We start from the raw sequence: 20,747 nt of genomic DNA on the forward strand, positions 1-20,747 counted from the left end.
TAGAGAATCAGTGATTAAGAGGGAAAACTCAAGGCAAGAAAACATGACTATTAAGACATGAATCAGCCAGGGGTTTTCTCAAATACAGAACTCATACTGCATGCATTACAGCTCTATTTGTAGTGATTTGAAGTGATGTAAACCACAGATGACTTGTCCATTTTAAGTGATTTTTTTTATTTTTTAAATTGCGAGTCTGGATCTTTCAACTCTAAACAAAAACAAAAGAATCCAGTGGGGAAAACACACTGCACTGTCTGTACTGATGCAAGTTTCAAAGTTAATGCAACTTTCGCCACGTCTACATGGAAAAGACAAGATTAGAATTTGTTTTTCCAAAAATTTACTTTAAAAAATTTCATATAACTTCATATTAGAATTATATTTAAATTTAATTTGGGTCAGTACACTGACTGCGTTTCTTCTGTATGTCTCTAAACTGGGTATTCTGGAAATGAGAAGATAGCAGGCAACAATAAAATATTAAATTAAGGCCATCTTCGCAGCTCCAATTTACCTACTTATAGTTCTAGTGCCTTAAAATCACACTAATCGGTAGGGAATACTCCAGAAACATTTAAATTCTCCCTGTGCTGTACTTTAGAAAAGGCATACAGAGTAGTAACCCTGTGATCCAGCATAAAAAGGATCAAGAATTGGGACACAGGAATACATTCCCAAGATGGGAAATTTAAGGAAACACAGCCAGAGGTTATTGAGGACGATGCCATCAAACTGACCAGGATTTGACAACAAAAACAGCAGTTTCATCCTTGCCAAGCTGGCAGATCTTGATAAAGAAAATGTCAAGGCGTAAACTCAGCGGCGGGTCAAGATTCACCCGCTAGTGTCAAGTAAGAGCTTCCATCTGGAGAGCACAAGTCAAGATTCAGCGGGATGACGAGGATAAAATTGACTCCACAGAAAAAAGGTGACCAATACTTAAAAAAAAAGACAAAGACAAACACTGATAAAAGATTATAACGGCTCAGAACAGAAGCATGGCACTGTAGAAGAGCTGTATGTATATTGCACTTGGTGTGAGAACTTGAGCCGTACGTCACACAGAGTCCAGTCCGGCGCCGCAGACCCCCCGAGTCCAGCTCAGAAGCACTTCCTGAAGACAATCTGCGGTCCGAACTCCTCGTACTCTTCTCGACCGATCCAGGCGGAGGTGAAGGTGGGCAGGTTGGCCAGCACCGCTCCTCCGCTCCACACCGAGAAGTCTCTGTCTCTGGGGCTGGTGACGCGGACACACTCCGCCATGTCGGGGGGGACCATGCCCTCGACCTCAGCCTGCAGCCGCTCAGGCAGGCCGGGCAGCAGCGTGTTTCCACCTCCGCAAAGGAAATGAAAAACTCATTCAGGGCGGTTTATCAAGTTAACTGGAACAGAATGTAATATTGCAAATGCTGTCGTGTCATGGTTTTTACGCAATACTTCTGAATGCGTGTGTACTGTCTGAAAGGCTTTCTTGGAAATAAAACAAAAAACAGGAGAAACAAGATTAACTAGTTCCCTAGTTGCCAGAAGTTCTGTTTAGATAAAACAGGGAAGCAGTGCTTTATGGGATTTATCATAAGTCATTATTTATACATTTTTTTCCCTTTATTTATTCATTTAGTTAATTTTTTGGTATGTGATCTTTATTAATGTCATAATCCTTTTATATTGGTGTTTTTGATGTTGAATTAAAAATTGCATGTAATAAAAAAAACAATCATATTATTTATCATAATAAAAGGACTCCATATTCTACCACCAAGTGTTTCTGGACATTTTCTTGTCTTGGCAGAGAACAACCTGTTGCGTAATACCTTAACCAAAACCAACTGTTACCTGACAGGACGATGTTCCCCAGGAAGCCCCGCCGCAGGTCGATGTCTGAGCTGAGGATCGACTTGAAAACGCTCTCGTGCATCCCGTAATGGTCTCGTCCAATCAGCTCAGGTTTAAAGAGAATCTCAGGGGCCCTGGATGAAAGAGAGGGGAGCAGGTGGCCCATCTGAACAGTCTGCTATGAATCAGGGTTGTTTGGTACCAGATGGCTTTAAACAGACTGCATTTAGACATGGTACAACATAATAAAGAGTCACCCTGTATCTAGTTGTACACAGCCAGGAGGGCAGGAAATTAATTTATTTGTCCTTTGGTCATGGTGGCTGGCAGATTCAAAATTTAGAAAAATGAATTTTTGCACATCTCAAAGTCTGAGTGACAGGTGTGTAGGACAAAAACCAAAAAGGTAGATACTGAGAAAGAAATATAATGCATAATAATTTACCAGCCAAGTAGAGTAGGCAGACTTACTAGCTACAGCTAAAACACCCCGGCATTTAGCTGGTGGTTAGTATTCATTTCCCATCCTGACAGCAAGTAAGATTTATTCAAAAACATACAAACTAAACCTCAAGTTCATTACAGTTCCCGTGGTAATGCAGCCCTCGATGGCCCCTACTCATTAGGTTAAGTGTCCATTTAAAGCAGGATGTGATGGGCAGACTGTTACCTGAACCTCTCGGTGCCCAGGCAGACGAGCTGGCCGTCAGGCATGCTGTAACCCATCTCCCTGCTGGACGACCCCCCCTGCGTCAGCTCCGCTTCGTAGTTCAGAGCCACACAGCAGCACTTCTCCTTCATCTCCCTCACAATCTCCATCTCTGCAGTGGTCCGCATGCAGACCCCCTGCTCCTGAAGAAGCTTTCAAAAGACACACAGGAAGACCAAATGCTCAATTTAGTGCACCTATACCTATAGAATAAAAGCTTGCACATAAGAGTGCACAAAAATAGACACGGTACATACAGGGTTCACTGCATAAATTAGACACATTTCATCTTTTTTTACCTACATTTCACAGCAAAACAGGACACGCTAAGAACACGTTAAGCTCTCAGCGTTGTCAGGAATGTACAATGTTTCCTTTACACTCAAAATAAGAAAAAGAAGCCATTGCTGTGAAGAGAGGTTGCCAGTGGACAAGTAACCTAAGGCAGTGATATACGATAAGATAAAGATAATTTTGATAAATTTGTGGAATAGTGCCTAAGGTGTTCCCTCAGCATTACTGCTTTAGTGTAATTTGCTGTAATAACCTGCCCATGTAATAACCTGCCCAGGGACTACAGATGAAAATTAGCTCATTATCTAACTCTGGCACATTTACATTGATGTGGAAACTGAAATGTTGATTAATGTGCACTGTCCCTGGTAAATAAATAAATAAATAAATAAACAAACATATAGAAACATCTAGTTACCAGAAAATATTTTAATATAAGATTTGGCCTTGTGTTGCCTGTTGGTGGAAGCATTATTCATCTACATTGCCCAAAAAATTCACATCACGGCCTATAAACTCCCATCTAAAGAACAAGTAATGCATCTCTGAATACCTTTTTAAGATGCATGGTAACATCGACGCCAGCCAGAGGAAAGCGCTGCACAGCATGAGGCAGACAGTATCCCTCAAACACAGGCACACTGTGGCTCACTCCGTCCCCAGAGTCAAACACCACACCTACAGTGAGATACAGTGATTAGAATAAAATAATAAAATCTTAGATTGAATAGAAGAAAAAACATTGATCTGAGGGAAAACGTGGTTGTCACAGCAGCTAGTAAATATACAGTACATGAAAAGATGAGACAGATAGAAGTCCAAGCCATAAAAAAAGTGTTAGATCTCATAGGGATTATAATAAATTATTCATTCATCCATGTGAATATCTATCAAACAATCGATCCATTGCCATATCTCTATCAAGCTATCTACCAATTTAACCTCAATAAAAAGTAAATTATGAAAACCTTTAAATCAATTTCATATGTCCCAGGTTTTCTCCAGGAGTTGATAAGACATGGACCATCAATGAACTACCAAAAATGGTGTAAATAATGCATAAAACAATGCATAAAATGACAACATTACCAGTGGATCTGCCTGATGCGTAGAGTGCCAGCACTGCCTGCATGGCCACATAGGCGAAGGGAACGTTGAAGCACTCGAACATGACCTCCACCATCCGCGACCGGTTCTCCAGGGGGTTCATGGCTGCCTCCGTCAGCAGAACTGGGTGATCCTCTGGATCCACACTCAGCTGCTGGAAGGTGTGATGCCAAATCTGAAACCAATAGACTCTCATTAGGTTGTGTGGAGAAGTCGGCTTGTGACTGGAAGGTTGCATTTGCATATCTGCTTACCTTTTCCATTTCATCCCAGTTGCGAATTATTCCGTTCTTCATGGGATGCTTCAGAGCCAGAACGCCTCTCATGTGTTGAGCTTCATGTCCGATGTAGGTCTCCCTTTCAAGGCTGCCATTCATTATTTCCTACCAAGACAAACTGCTGATCAGAAAGGCGTGCCGAAAGGAAAGCGGTGTTACTATTTGACCGTATTTTTTGTAGAAAACTGCCATGCTAAATTCAGGCTATGCCGTTACCTCATATTTGGGCAGCCCAATAATGGTTGGGAATATAATTGTTGGGAGGTCTTGATCTGCAAACCCGGCTTTCATCAAACCAGACCCCGTGTCCAACACGATGGGGGTCTTAAAGTCTGTCATCTGCAAGCAAAATTGTGAAAAAAGAAACAACTACTGAACCAGAAGAACAAGAACACTGTGAATATTAACCAATATTGGGTAACAGCCCTTTTTGCACAACAACCCATGGCTCAATTGTGTCAAGGCTAAAATCCTTCATTTACCCCTTAGATGCAAATGACCTGGGTGGTTTTTTATGCAATATCTTCACAACAAAAACATTTAATCTTTTCATATTCAAGGTATTCCTCAAAAATCTGGCTTTTGATTTTGTTTTTTACCCTAACCCTAAGAATTAATAATTAATTTAATTTGGTTAAGTGAGCTAAACTCAAGGGGTTTACAAGAACACAACTGAAAAACTAAAACACAGGGTATATTACAGTAGATACCTGTCTGGTGTCGATGTTAAGCTGGACCTGGTTTACAGGTGACCTAGAGGCAGACATCCTTGTGGCTTCAGAGTAATGAAGGCCATCAGGCATGAATTCACATAGCTCATCTCCTCCACCTAGGTCACATGCTACAGGCAAGTCAGGAGGCACTTGGGGTGGTGACTGTAGATTTGGGGATTCATCTGCAGGAGACAGAGTCTGTATTTCTTCTGAAAGTTGTAAATCTGTTGAGTTCTCTGTTGAGTTCTCTCTGTTTTCTGTAGATATTTCAGAAGAATCATTGTGGTCATCAGGTGACACCATGCACTTCTCAACTAGGGAGTGGTTGTTGTTGTTGTTGCTGCTGTGTTCGTTGACATTCGGACTGATACTGCAGGTGTGACCGTTGGCCGGGGTCTTGTTTTTTCGCTCTCTGGGCTTTGGCGGGGCATCTTGTGGATCAAGTTGTGCGACACCTGGATCTCGAGCGACTGAGGACACAGCTGCGTTCATCAACTCTGTGGAATGAGGAGTTTCGTGTTCTGCGAAGCCGTCGTTCACGGAAAGCGAGGCCTTTCTTGGTTTAGGCACAGGAGGAAGGTTCGATTTACCGCCTGGGTCAAACGCTCCATCGTCCGGCCTCATTTCAAGAGTCAAGGAAGGTTCCGGTTTACAAGTTCTAGAGTTTTCCTCAGATTCTCTACCTAATTCTTTCTCATCCATACATCCCTGAGGTTGGATTCCCGCCTCTTCAGAAGGTTCCTTAAGATCAGAGGTACTACTTAGTGGAGTTATAGTGGGAACTGCGGGTATAGCAACAGAACCATCCTTCAGATTACAGTTTGTTACAGTATCTTCTTGACACTGGGAGTGTACAGATGGACCCAAATCTGGTGGCACAGTCTCTTCGGCAATGTCTGGACCCAATTCTGCCTGAGTGTTGCGGGTTATACTTGTATCCTGAACGAGAAAAGCGTGCTGGACCATCGACGTCAAATGCTGTGCGCTCTGGCATCGCTTCCGACTTCCGGATAAAAGCTTGTCCCAGAGCGCTCGGTCCTCCAGGTTCTCAGTTCTCGTCTTGTCCATTACAGAACATTTCACAACCTTCCTGACTCTGCTCCCGTGCTTCTTGACTTTGCGCTCTTTATTCAAACTCTTTTCCATCCTCTCCACCTCCCTTTTCTCCTTTTCCAGCTGTAGCCGGAAAACCTGCCTCTCCTTGCTTGTACTTGACAGCCCGTTTGCGTCAGGAGGTTTCTTCGCTGGGAGTTCCTCCTCCGGGTTTTCGTCACACCGTCTGAGCTCATGGATCTTCAGGTTCTCCTCCATGATCAGCTCGTCCAGGATGTTGACTTTCCTTAGCTCAGTCAGCAGGTCCGGCCTGCTGGAGGGTACCACCGTACTTGCCGCAGTCACACCTTCAATGTAGCGCTCGTTGTCATCAGAGGCCTTGTTTTCACTTGCAGAACCTGGTGATTTCCGTTCAGTGATGTTCTCCGACTCTGCTGAGACGAGACAGTCTTCAAGGCCAAGTACACCGGCTTCAGCCAATTCACTGGATGACATCTTTAAAACAAAAAAACAAACAAAAAAGACAAGGATAATGGACATAGTCAAGGTTTCAACTGTATGTATGAACAAACTGTGTAGTTTAACAAGGGCAGGACATTTTTTCGTCTGCTGGTCACATTGGCTGGTAAATAACAAAGCTCAACCACTTCCACTATTTTACAAATGACACTAATTTTTACACTAGGACTCCTGAATGATTGTTGGTTTCCTACCCACAATAGACTAACCTACCAGCCAGTCAATATTTACTCCCATTTGGCAACTCCTCACCCAAACAATAGTTCCTCTTTTGAACAGGTATGTTCAGTTATTGCACATGTAAATATACAGCCTTGTGTGAAATGAAACCAGAGGTTTGTAGGGCAGTTTATTATGTAACACAGGAAGTGCATTGTGTGTCTACTTTGGAATAAACAGAAGAAGAACTGGGTAGTTCTCAGAAACTCAAACTTCAGAAAGTACTCAGAAAATCCAAGGAAAAAGACATCACACTACTGGCCACATTGCTGTATTGCCAAAAGATCTCGGGGAAGTGCAGTGCAAAAACACCACAGAAGAAGAATAATAATAAAAATCTATACATAATGCTTAACATACCGCACCAAGCTGGTCCTTGCTGTCCCACAATGCCCACTGGTTCTGTCTTCCCTCTGACCTCATGAGAACATCCAGCATGGCCTCCTGAGCCAGAACATTCTCTTCTTCCTGGAGTACAAAAGACAAAAGAGTTAAAGTTAAATTAATAAAGCCCTTTTGATAAATCATAAAAATAACCACAAAGACTCCTAAAATTGCAACAAAGGACACAACAGGAAAAGGGGATGATCGTCATGGTGGAGGTTGTACACTAAACCAAAATGAGATTAGTCTAGAACTAGACAGAATATCAAAGAATAGAACCTCAAAACTGCTGTAAAAAAAACATTTGGCAATAAGTCTTTAGTCTTTCATTTATACCCATTTTGAGAACTTACCTCAACTTAATCACTCAATATTTATCAAACATAGATGATACCATTCTCAAAAAAGCTACCATTTTCTAAACACAAGTCTTGAAACTGCTAATGCATGTGTTTCCATAATGTGTTTTCCGTTCGTGCCAGCAATTATTTCACCAGACTAGCCATTTTTTCGCCCACTCAAATGGCTGATATCTCACCTCCAGTATTACATCAGCCCTGTCCAGGATCTCCTCCACCTCCTTCAAACCCTCCTGCTCCTTTAGATCCCAGTCCTTTAGGGAGACATCCATCATCGAACTGCTCATGCTGGAAAGGGAAGAGAATTTGTAAAAATATAAAAACGCTTCCAACACTCTCCTACTTGTGTGAATGTTGTTGCTGCATTTTTTGCAGCGTTAAGTGTTCTGCATTGTGCTTGTACTCATTTCTGCCTGCTCCATTGTGGTTTTGTGACTGAAAATACTTTTCACCTCTGCTTGCTTTCTAGATCGTCGCTGTCGAGTGAAAACCTTGTATCTCCCAAATGTAAACTTTTCAGAAACTAAGAAAAACAGCCTTACTTTCAGATTGCATTTTTGAGTTTATCCAGTAGGTTTTGAAAAGGTTTCATAAGAGGTTATAGAATTTTCTCACCGTGTGATCCTCCAGTTAAAGTTAAAACATGAAAATCAAAAACAAGAAGATGTTAACATATTAACACCAGCAGTATACTGGTATATTCTGGCTGTGGCTGTTAGGTTTATTTACTCTACTAGCCACTTTGGCAGGTAACAAACACTACATTCTTAAGGAAAATCAAGTGTCTGATTTTTTGGAATCCATGAACTAATGTGGCTTCAAGGAAAAAAGGTTTCCTACCCTGACTGTGACACAATGCAGTTTAAAGTAATTTGATTTGAAGCCTAATTGTATTAAACCTAGCCCTGAAACAGATAATACATTACCCATCACAAGCATCCTGATTTTGATCATGGAGGTCGTAAGAGTCCCAGAGAAGAGTGGGAATCCCCTCTGTGGTGCAGATGGACTTGTCTCTTCCATCGGTAATAGTGCTGGACAGGACGTGACATATGGGGCTCAATTCTGGATCCTCAAAGCTGCTTTGTGACTGCAGTATCCAGTCCCTGGTCCGTGGCCCTTTGGTCGATCCCTGCGTTTGCGTGGGCTGGTCTCGAGACCGGTTGGACTGGTCGATGTTAAGGTACGGGTCTGACGGATCTGAGCATTTTGGGTCTTTCTGTTGTGTTGGTGGGTTCTGCGTGATGGTAACAGTGTACGAGTTTTCCAGATCATCCACTGGCAGGCTAAGCCATGGATTCGTGGGTAGCGTAGCGGATCGCTTTACTTTGATCTCGAAGTTGAGGGAATCCACAGTTACTTTGGGGATTATCTGGATGCTGGCCCTGGAGGAGTTTCCCACAGAGCCGAAATCAAACTCCTCTCTGTGGTCTTCAGAATCGGAAACGCTAGAGATGTTTTCTTCGTGGATCTGAGGTTGGCTGGCGGCAGGTCTGACCGAGTCCCTAGTCCCGGCTGATCTGGACAATCCTTCCCATCCCTCTCTGCCTCCCCCAGCCTCTAGGTGGCTGCTCCCCGCTCCGTCGAATCCCGAGTCGAACGAGCTGAGCGAGGGGGGCTTGCCCTCAGCCGACACCGTCCCAGGTACTGCAGCGGAAGGGGACGTTCCAAGAAGGGCTTGCTGGTGGGTCGCTTCCTTTCCAGTTCCCCATTTAGTGAGGTTAGAAACAGAACCATGGCCATTTGCATTATCCTTAATGTGGTGCTCTGATCTGGGAGCAGGTTTCGTGGAGGTATCAGGGCCGTCCTGAACGTTCTCGGTTGCTCTGCTTGTGGCCTTGTCAGCGTGGGACCGATTTACATGGCTGCTCCTCAGCAGCTCATACTGCCACTGTAAAGCCAGCTGGAGGTCACCGACGGCCACGGACCCCGATGAGCTGAGAAGGTTCCTGAGGGTCATGCACCTGGCGGGAAAGCAAAGCTACTGTAAAAATGGCTGCACAACAATATTTGGTTCACCATTGATCTAAAAATACATTGTTTGGACAGGAATGTATCCATGAGTGTTGGGCAAGTAGTACGTACCCTGCTAACATAGATCCTGCCTAGCTCAATCTCTCTGTGTCTGTAGTAGAAGTTGAAACTTGAAGATAATGCAGCCAACATGGTGGCGATGTGATGCATTCACTCATGACAACATCTCCAAATGAATTAAATCAAATGTTTAATAGTAGGGGCATAAATTAGCTGTAGGAGGGGCCTTTTTCATCAACTGAAAGTAAAGGATTTGTTATTTCTTTATTAGGACAGTGGTCAGTAAAAGGTTTAGAGCATGATGGAATAACCAAAATGAAAATAAAGAGTAAAGCCTGACAAAGACCTGTTGTAGTTAAAGTTTCAGAGATCCATTGAAGATGTATTGTGCTTTTAAAAATGGTACTTATGTTTTACATATAATTGAGACCATTCCAAAAATGCTCATGGTTTCATTTTTTAAGTTCTTTGTGAAATGCAACCTTCACCACTGCTTCCTCACCGTTGGGACAGCTGCTTGCCCGCCTGCTGAACCCGGCCGTCTGGGATGACATTAGAGAGATGAGTCAGATGAACCAGCTCCTCCATATCTGGGGAGGGATTCCTCTTCAGGAAGACGGACAGTTTCTGCCTCCACACTGGGATCGTCCCACCACTCCTCCCCTGCCGCTGCCTGGGGGCGACGTCTCCTTTAACGCCCGACAGGAGCTGCTGGAGGACGTTCTCACACAGGACGAGATTGTACCAGCTGTTGGCCTGTGTGTGTGTGTGTGTGTGGGAGAGGCGGGGGCAGGGTTAGGGGTTAGGTTAAGTAGAGACTGTTTAAGTGCAATTTGGTCAACCATTCACACAAATTACCTATTGTTCTTTAAAAAAGGCAATATAATTTGTTTTAACTTTGTATTATCATTTATTTTATAATAGTAGATGACTAGGGATGGGACAATATATATCAAAATTCAATAAATTCGCAATACAAAAGATTCATGGCTCAGAAATTAACATAATGCACAGTCATACTTTGTTGTCATTGAACTGTTATTTATTACATTGTATCGTTGTTGTGTCGAATTGTGAACACCATATCACTTGTCGAATCATAACGGGAAATAAGCATATCGTTTAATCCCTGTAGATGACTCCCCCTCAAATGGTACATTTCTCATTTGTAAGATAAGATAAGATAGCACTTGTTTGGAATGGAACTTTTAATTAAAATTGTTTGTCCTGGTTTGTTTTAATTAAAAAGGTATCACCAAAATTTTAACAAGAGAGACAAGGTAATCTACTTTAAATTTCCTCAAACACCCAGAACTTGCCTTGTTGTAGTAGTGATAGTAGTTGGAAACGGCTCTGAGGGTTTGTTGAGGGAACTTCACAGCAGACTGGAGCTTCTCCTTCAGCCTCTCCAGATCCAGGACCCAGCTCTCTCTGGTCTGACCGTCACCAAACGGCAGAATCTCCACCAGTGTGTGGATCACATCGTCAGCACAGCGGACCAGCGCCTGGAGGGGGGGGGTTGGGGTTGACAGGAAACATTTTACCATTACACAGGCTATAGTTCAACTGTGGTTGAGGTTATTTGCAGGTACAAATGAACTGTACAGGTGTGCAAAAGTAGCTTCTTGCCACAAAGAAAGAAAGAAAGAAAGAAGGAAAGAAAGAAATCAAAAGACAAGTGAATTGGACAACAGTACAATGACATCACAACCCAACAAGGAGGTAAAGTGTGCAAAAGCAACAAAATGCCTGAATGACAAATAAGGGAAATCAAATCCAGTGCACATAATGAAATCATCAAATTTGTATTCCTCACCAATGCACTGTGCCTATCTGTGAAAGGAGTACAATAAAACATAAAAACTACCATAGCATGGGTGTAAATGGACGCCTCAAATTCTGATGCCAGCATTCCCGCCTTTGCAGCATCCTTGGCGATCTCCATTCTGTAAGGCTGGAGCTTTTCATTTAGAAGAGTTTCAATCTGTTCTGTGATCTGTAAGCAGAGGTAAACATTTCAACACTTTTTCCCACAAGACAATGTGAACAAGTGTGAACAAGATCTACATTTCTAAACAACTTGGCTGTCCTACATTATCTCATTAGCTAACCATCACCGTTTTGTTGTCAATACATCTGATTTGCGCAGCAGCTGTGTTTCAGTAAATTGCATTGACTCTTCTCAAGCTACAACTCGTAGAGCTTTGGAGTAGACACGAGGACCAAAGGGCTAAAGAGAAGGCACTAAAGATAAGGACGTTTCCTGTGTCACTGTATCCTCAATTTGGAAACAGATCTACTTGGGCAGACTGCTCACATTCCCCAGCCGTTCCCCTCTGACCCACCTGCAGCGCTTCCTCACGCAGCTGGAAGACCTGCAGCTGGACACGGGCCTTAGAGAAGGCCTGCTGCCACAGCAGCTCGACCTTTTCCACAGCTGCAGTTATCCTTTAAATAAAAAAAAAAAAAGACTTGGAACTACAGAACTGGAATCATCAATTGTCATTTTACAACATGTGCTATTCAAAATGTGTTTCAGTAACATGAACACATGATTTTTTAGTATCCTGGCAGCTACAATTTGTTAAATATTGGATGTTTGCCAGTTGGTGTCGCTCCACCCTGACCACAGCTACATAAAAATAGTTAAAAATGCAATCAAATGTATTATCTTTGAACACTCCCCCCCCCACCCCATTTGAATATTCAATAATGTTTTTTTTTTGTCAATGAATTCTTCACTTAAAATAGCAGTAATGTATCCCAGAGTTCCTCTACCATTGAATAAGTGTGACAGGGAGCTGCCTTAAAGAGCTGCTAAACATTAAAGAATTTCACCAGTCTGGGTTTCAATGGAGAGTTTGAGTGTCCCATTACGGTCTAAATGCCGTTTCAGAGGCTTTTCCACCCTGACAAAGAAAGACATTCTAGAAGAAACCCTGAATACTTAATAGTTTTTGTGCATAAAAATTGTCAAATTTAAAGATATTGATCAGCACAAAATATTGGCGATCGCTTCAATACATAAATATGTTTATCAGCCTTCAAAACCCCATATCAGTCGAACCCTAGTGTTAGCACCATGCTCTACCTGTTGTGCAACACAGGATCATTGCAACATAACTCTAATCACACTTTCACACATACCGTGAACTATTAGAGGTTTAAGAAACACACATTTGAGCACAACGTTTCTCTATGTCAGCGATCCCCAGTACCTGCTGTAGTTCTGCAGCATGTCGAAGGCGGTGTGTGTGAAGAGGGCGGTGCCGGCCATCGCCTGGTAGCACGGCTCCTGCTCCGGGCGCCGGAGCTTCCCCACCACACACTCACAATGCCTCAGCAGCTCGTCCAGGCCCAGCTCCCTGCAGAGAACACAACAGGTATAGCATATATAAATAACATTGTGTTCAGAGATGGTGTAGAGGTTAAAGGAGAAGTCCACCCCTAAAACATTTTAGCCTATTTTGTTGTTTAGTGGTTTATTTTTCTTATTCCCAAGGATAACTGGCCAAATGTAGACAATGTGACATTACGTTGAGATATTTACAGTGCAGGTTCAATAGAGTTTGATCTATTTTTTTTTCCAGCTATCTAAAACATCAGTGGTAAACATCAGCTTCAGCGAGGGCTTCTTTGTAGCACCGCCATTTTGCACCAACATTCAACAATCATACAGGGAGAACTCCATCGTAGAAGAGGAGAGAAACCAATTTCTCCACCCACAGGAGCCTCAATAGACCAGAATGCAATGCAGCAACAAGACATGTGTTTTGAGGGCGTGGCTGCGATCATAGACACGCCCCAATGTTTGAACTAGATAGCTAGCTAGCTAACATATGTCCACCTTTGACTGAAAGCTACAAATTCACACCTGTTCTCTGAGGTTGTCAAAAGGCATTCTGGGAAATGTAGGATACCACTAACTGAAGTAGAAGTAGACGAGGCAGGTTGAGTGAAAGTGGGTTCACCAAAAAAGTTAAATTACAACATTTGTAAGAGTATCCAAGAGTGGATTTTTCCTTTAAGGTCTGTAACTGCCTCTGGAAAAATGCTCTGTATTCCCTGTTGGCATGGGAACAAAGCCCATCTGAATCCTCTCTCCTGTTTCTCCCCTGTTGTATCCCTCTCTCCATTTCTACTGTCTCAGTAAAGAAAAAAGAAATACTAAAAAGGAGGAGTGGTTTAACTACGCTCCTGTAAAACCAAGATTCCCAGTGGACAAACAGAAGATAACTTTATTCACAAGGCATTTATCAACTAGGACAGGATTCATTACCCTGGAGAAATACAAAGTATGCTTACTTAGACAGAATAAGCAAAACTGACTGCAAGCAACAAGGTTTATCATCAAAGGTTTATACTCTAAGGCCATTTGTTCACATGACACCCCACACCCACAAAAATCACAAGATTCAAGGAAGACTTCAGGATAAGGTTTCTGAATACTCTTTAAAACTTGGAGATATTTACCAATACACAGGACAGGATTCACCTTTTGTTATTTAGGTCGAGCGCCAATGTAGAGAGACCTGGCTAGGAAGTTAGATGGAAGTAATTTAATCCCTACAGTAAGAATGCTGCTCTACCTGAAACTCAAATCCTGTTTGCTCAAGGGGAGGCTCATCATGGACAAAACTCAGGGGAAATGCTCTCAAAACATTCAAAAGTAGGACATCCCCTCTAGAAATGAATGGGAATTATAAGTTCACATAATCTTAAAACCTGGAGTGAAAAAAACAACTTTGGAGTAAAGAAGAAAAATGCAGAAAATTAGGGTTGTGTCATCTTTGAATGTTGAAATTGAAAGTTTGTCAAAGCAAATAAAGGAATGTAAGGACTGCACGATTAGTCACATAATCATTTTTTTGTAATATTGCAATTTTAGTTTCCACAATTTAAAAAAATAAAAAGTATGTCTGCTGTAGCTGAAAATGGTCAAGATATTAATGCAAAGTGCAAAAAGAGCAGTAAAATAATTTTGATCCTCAAATCGCCAAGTAACTGTAATCATAATACCTAGTGAAATAATCAAGACTATCATTTTAGCCATAATTATATAATTATACAATCCTTAAACTGGGAGGCAAAATGATCTTGATTATTTCACTAGATATTGTAATTACAATTACTAGTCCTGATGATATGTGGCTAAAAAAAATAAATCAAGATTGTCATTTTGGCTAGAGTAAACTCAGTTGAAATATTCCAGAGCGGGAAAGCCTGACCTCCTGAGCTGCTGGAACTTGGCTTCGTTGGTGGAGCAGAAGAGCTGCAGCTCGGAGCGGGAGGCGGGCAGCGGCAGCCGGGACAGGGCCTGCAGGGTGGAGATGCAGGACGGCAGCCGCTGCACCACAGAGAGGAAGTCCTGGACGAACACATCGATCTCCTGCAGGGACAGAACCAGAGTCACTTTAACCACCAAGTACACCAACTGTAGAGTAACTGGATATATACATGTGTGATTCGGTGAAGCTGCTTGTATAATATATGTATGTATGGTGCTGCATCTTTTGCGTTCACATATACTGTTACACTGACGTTTGGTTGTGTTGTAAAAGTAAAAGGCAAGTTTTCTGATACACTGAAACCCAGTCCACCAGCCTGACTGTGTATCAACCGTACAACAACAGCACACACTGACACACGTGGTACAACAGGGCATCACATGTGAAGCAACAGTGTACAGCATATGACAGATCACTTTACAAATACTGTAGGTTAGTGCTGAATAAGGATTCAAAAATATATTTTTTTAAAAAGCTGGTTAGAAAATGCAATTTATAGCTCCCATCTTTGTAAGAATTTGTTTTATCCTCTAGAAACTCATTAAAACTTTTAGTTATGAAGATAAGGAATTGTATCAAAATGTCATCTAGATATATTTTCCATGTATTATTTATTTGACAAATTTTCATATTACTTGACAAATATTTGTTTAAACAAATATGTCCGCTCTCAGATATGTATTCTCTCAGAATTAATATAAACAATTTCGGCTCAACTTAAAAATTGAGAAATTGAAGTCTGAAAGTAAAGGATTATGAAAAACAGCTTGGATTTCTGTCTTTACTAAACAAGTTTGGGTTTTTTTGGCTGAGGAAAACTAAACCTTAACCTACAGGTTTCTTATATCATCATTCACAAAAACTTTCTGCTCACCTTTCATTTCTAGCAGTCTTTAATTATTGACAATTAAGTAGATATTTCAGGACCAGAATTTGCTTCTTTTTTGCTTCTATAACCAGGCACTGTTCCTTGCTCTAATTGTAATGTTTCATGATCAATTTAAGCTCATTCTGTTGCACTCATTGTAAGGTTGCTCTGAATAACGCCCAACAAAACACAAAGCAACTCATTTGAAGTTGCTGCGATTGCCAAATGCCCACAATCTAGATCTAGGTCTATATGAGCTTCTGCTGCCAACTCTGCATCCTAAACAGCTTTACTACAACGCTCCCATCAGAGCTCCCGGGGTTAATGAATACTGTCAACATGGCCGAATGCCCCAGTTGAACATGACTGAATATAATCTAATGGAAAGAGGGGCCCCTTTCACTTGCTAATAAGGTCAGCTGATTACGCGAGGCATTTGCGCAAGCTTCACCAAGGTAACGAACAATAGACGCAGGCCGCTTCGACGGATCTCATGAATGGATTCACAAATGAAAACATCTCCTCGCCGACTGCTCGGCTCAACAGCAGCACGCTTTCCATCACAATCGCCCATGACAATATTTGGTTGGAATAAATATTTTTGGTACAATGTTCCCTCAGTAACGTACGTCACAGATGAGCAGAACATGTGTTTGTGTACTAGTACGAAGATTAGGAAGAACCGTGGTGTGTGTGTGTGTGTGTGTGTGTTTGTGGGTGTGTGTGGGTGTGTGTGTGCTGCTGCTGAGGAGAGCAGGACAATGTTACTTTGTGTTAAACCCTCTACTGGAGATATGGCTGATCATAAGACTCTTTCATAAGTTGTCCTTTGAATCACACTGCAGCCAACAAGACCGCTCTTTACAATAAAATCACACACTCTGCTGACTTGGATACACAGAACTGGTCAGGATTTGTTGATTTCTTATACGTGTGGATGTACGGACATATTATGTGTATGTATTAAAATGTACCTTAATGAAAGCAACCCAGCTCTGATGGCAGTAAATGAAGTAGCCGCCCAGAGACGCAGTGAGCTGGCTGCGGTCGATGTAGTTGCAGAGCTCCGACGCTTCTTTCAGAAGAACTTTCTGCAGAGCAAGAGAGCCGTGTTACTTATGGGGAACAAGTGACATCTAAATGAAATATCCAATGTATGTGTTGTTTCATTCACCTTGAAAGAAGCAGTGTAAGACTTGGATGGAGCCAGGAGTTTCAGCAGCAGCTTGACCACGTCTTTCTTTTTGGGTTGAATCATGTAAACGGTGTGGACAGTCCGCTTATGCAGCTAGAAAGAGAGATAGTGACACAAAAATTAAGCAGAATCCTTCCAACAATGAACCATCCTTCCAAGTAAAATTCAGGCAAATGACACCAAAGATCATTTCGTTCGTTCGTTTAAATGAAGCAGCACCAGCAGCCTGAATAATAAGAGGGTGTATGTTTTGAATTGAGCTTTTCCATCACAGCAGTTTCCAATTACAAAATGAAATGTATAAACTGTCTGCATACTTGCTGTCATCAGCCAGCAACTCCACCACAAAAACTCTAAAAGCTCATTTCTGAGAAGCAAAGAATTGATTTGAATGCCAAAATCCATCAGATAATTCTGCTCATTTAATGTAATTTCGCCGAGGCTGATCTATTGAATAACTGTTAAGTGTGTGACCGACAACCCATGTGACCGCCTCTCTGACAGCTCCGCTATTCCCCCCCCCCCCCCCCCCCCCCCCCATGAGGAATTCCACTATGACCGCCGCCGACCCAGGAAGTGACGCATGTGGCATTATACTTTGAAGATCAACTCAGGACGTGAGCGCTTTACATGGCTAACGTGAAAGCTGCGTAACATTATGTTGAAAGAAAGGAGCTTTGGTAGCCGAGAGGCCAATCACAAGCCGAACGTCGTGTGCTGAGGAGCGACTCCTCTTGTTCGTTTCACTACATCTTGAAGAATAAGCCGCTGCAGAAATGGCCAGGTGCTGCAGCTAAAGCCATAGATCAAACTATGACAAGCGGACAGTTCTGTAACCAAATGTTTCTAAACTGAACTTACAGCTACAGTTTACAGCTTAACTTACAGTTAAAGCTGCACTGAGCAAAATACACCCGTCCTATCTGCCTAAATAAAGTGGGGCTGCAATAGAAAAGCTTTCCTCTCTCATCTCTTTGGTTTCCTTTGGTATAAAGCATCACAGACCGGCCGGGTTGGTGAAACATGACATTGATGTGTGCAGTTTACAGACTTTGCATCACTTGATTTCTGGATATTGAAGTGATAATTTTTCAAACTGTTAGCTCTTGCTGCCATTTTGGGGCTGCCAACATGCAAAGTTACCTAGTGCAGCTTTAAAGAAAGGTACTTCAAAAGGTAGTGACACAATTTTAGTGACAACAGCACCCAAAGGAGTTGCCTGGACATTATCACTTTAATCACTTAGAAATCTATCCAAATGTTTCTGCTATCAAGGTGTCTCATTTTGTTGCTTGTTGCTGGAGTGTCATCCATATATATTCCCCCAAAAAATCATATATCACCCCCCTAATACTAGAAGACAAAGACTGTATATGAACAGTTAATTTCCAAAGTGTTATAAATCAATTTAGAGAGAAAAAAACCCACTAGTTCCTTATCCAGTCTCTCAGATATTGAGGATCCAGCCTGTTAAAGTGTTTCCATTTCCTTAAAGGGCATAAATTACCCACAGTCCCTTACAAAGCCCCTCAATTTGTTTTGTGCCAGTATTTTGGAAATCTGGGTGTCACTTTCTGCATGTGGAGGATATCTAGTTTCAGAAGAAGCATGGGAACTTGCCACAGGCCAGTTATCCACAGCAGAACCAGGCAGTGTAAAATGACATGATACCTCCAGGAGAAGAAGAGTCTCGGCGATGAACCTGGAGGTGGAGAGCGAGGCGTTCCTCAAATCGGCCACGACCGAGACCAGGCCGGCCTTCTCCTGCTTTTTACTGTCATGAGGAGAGGGAACAGTTATCGGCCCGGTCAATACATCTCGTGCTTATATAACATTATGTAAGCATTTCACATTCTCTCTCGCGCTCATACCCCCGCAGACAATAAGCCTCTTTGACTCAAAACGTACTTGTGCAGATACAGAAAGTAGTTTATGAAGTCCACCACTTCTGCTTTGCTGAGATCGGAGGAGAGTTTGGCTTGTGCGTCCGCTGGGAACACGATCAGAGGGCAGCCATGCTGATCAAAAGCACCTGAACACACACAAAACACACACAGGTTATCTAAAATTTATAGTCCACACTGCACAAAATGACACGTTTGGCAAGCTGTTTTATCTTGAATTCAGCCTTACCAACCTTAGTTCTGGATGTTTTAGTCCAAAAACTGTACTGGCAGACTAATTCAACACATTTCATTTTATGATTTTAGTCCAAAACTGCTAATTCAATACATTTCACTTTGTTATTTTAGTCCAAAAACTGCACTGGCAGATTAATTCAATACATTTCACTTTATTATTTTAGCCTAAATCTGCACTGGCAGACCAATTCAATACATTTCACTTTATTAATGTCAATATAACTTCAGTTTGTAGGATGATTCATCTTTTTCAAGCAAATGCATTTCATCCAGAAAAAAAAGTTACCAGCAAAATTATCTTGCCACTGCAATAATATGACCCAAATCATCCTGAAATAAGCTTGATAAGTCTGCATACAAAATACAAATTCCTTGCCAAGGTTGTCATTGATTGCAGTGTTAGCCACATTACAGCATTTGCATACAGTAAATCAATATAAACGTGTGTGTGTGTGTGTGTGAGACCGTGGAGAGTCTGGATTACCAGGGAACAACACTGCTCCAGAGCCGAGCACATGATCCGCAGGCAGCGGCAGCGGCGGCGGCGGGGCGGGGACGGACTCCTGCATGTCTGGAAGTTTTTGTGGGAAATGATTATTTTTATTGAAAACATGCCCGAGGAGAAGAATTTTTTCCAACATGTCCACTGGAGAGAAAAAAAAAAACCGGTCCAGCAAATTCCTCTCCGCCCAGCAAAAGTTGGCAGATGAGGAGGAGTATAAAACTGAAGAAAATGAATAGACTACAGCACGAAATTCTACATTTGTTTATCCTATTATAATCGCATAAATAGGCATGTTAAACGCCGCATTAGTCACAGTATATAAAGGAGAAGGAGGCTGCACTTGTCTCCTCATATCTCCTACCTGTTGCGTGTCGGCTCATCTCGAAATCCTCACTCGCAGCTCTCTAAGGCATTGTTTTCCTCCACAATGTTTTCTGGTAAAGGACAAGCAAAGTTTCCCTTTACTATCTGGTTACTGACGAGCATTTCTACTAACTGTGGTGTGGGGAAACAGAGTCGGGCTCCTGCTGCTGGTTCCTGCCTCTCTCCGCCATGTTGCGTCCGTTCAGAAGCGGCCGGCCGAGCAGAATACCCCGCCGGCTGGATGCTCGGGTCTGCTTTATAACCTGGGAGTGAGATGGAGAGGGGCGGAGGAAACAGGAAAACACGGGACATGCTGTGTGAGAAGGTCGTGCAGGCCAGGGGCTTCATTCAGACTTTACTGCACACACACACACAGGCTATGAAACCCTTGCACGGGCATACACAGTTGCACTCACATAAATATAAGCCTGCATGTGCAATGTATATATATATACACTACCAGTCAAAAGTTTGGACACACCACATTTTAGAATAATAGTAAAGACATCAAAACTATGAAATAACACAAATGGAATCATGCAGTGACCAAAAAAAAAAGTGTTAAACAAAACAAAACCATCTTATATTTTAGATTCTTTAAAGTAGCCGCCCTTTGCCTTGATGGAAAGGCAGAGAAAGGCAAGAAATTCATACATAGGCATCAATTTTACTATTTATATTTGTCTAAGAAACAAATTTCAAGCATTTAAGCATAAGCCTTTAGATCAAAATGGCTTTAAGAGAATGAAAAACATAATACATTCAATCAGGTGTGTCCAAACTTTTGATTGGTAGTGTACATAAATATAAATACACTGTATGCAGGTGTTTCATATGGTTGTGTATGGGCAATGGAAGTAATATAGGCCTACATGTATA

The 20,747-nt window shown here is 42.1% G+C and overlaps 1 protein-coding gene across 1 annotated transcript; it reads right to left on the reverse strand.

Moving 5' to 3' along the window:
• Nucleotides 1-1,104: 1,104 nt before the first annotated feature.
• On the reverse strand, nt 1,105-20,005 carry LOC139933356 (uncharacterized). The gene is given in 23 exon segments (XM_071927419.2): nt 1,105-1,337; nt 1,840-1,973; nt 2,510-2,700; nt 3,396-3,520; nt 3,932-4,124; nt 4,204-4,332; nt 4,444-4,566; nt 4,938-6,488; nt 7,092-7,199; nt 7,654-7,762; nt 8,401-9,438; nt 10,011-10,219; nt 10,828-11,013; nt 11,376-11,504; nt 11,854-11,956; nt 12,727-12,873; nt 14,737-14,897; nt 16,639-16,779; nt 16,839-16,952; nt 18,531-18,626; nt 18,764-18,891; nt 19,485-19,571; nt 19,867-20,005. Coding segments are annotated over 23 exon segments (5,454 nt in total). The 5' UTR covers nt 19,886-20,005.
• Between the last annotated feature and the right edge of the window lie 742 nt (nt 20,006-20,747).

Source organism: Centroberyx gerrardi, chromosome 18 (assembly GCF_048128805.1).
Source record: "Centroberyx gerrardi isolate f3 chromosome 18, fCenGer3.hap1.cur.20231027, whole genome shotgun sequence".
In the NCBI taxonomy this organism is placed as follows: domain Eukaryota; kingdom Metazoa; phylum Chordata; class Actinopteri; order Beryciformes; family Berycidae; genus Centroberyx; species Centroberyx gerrardi.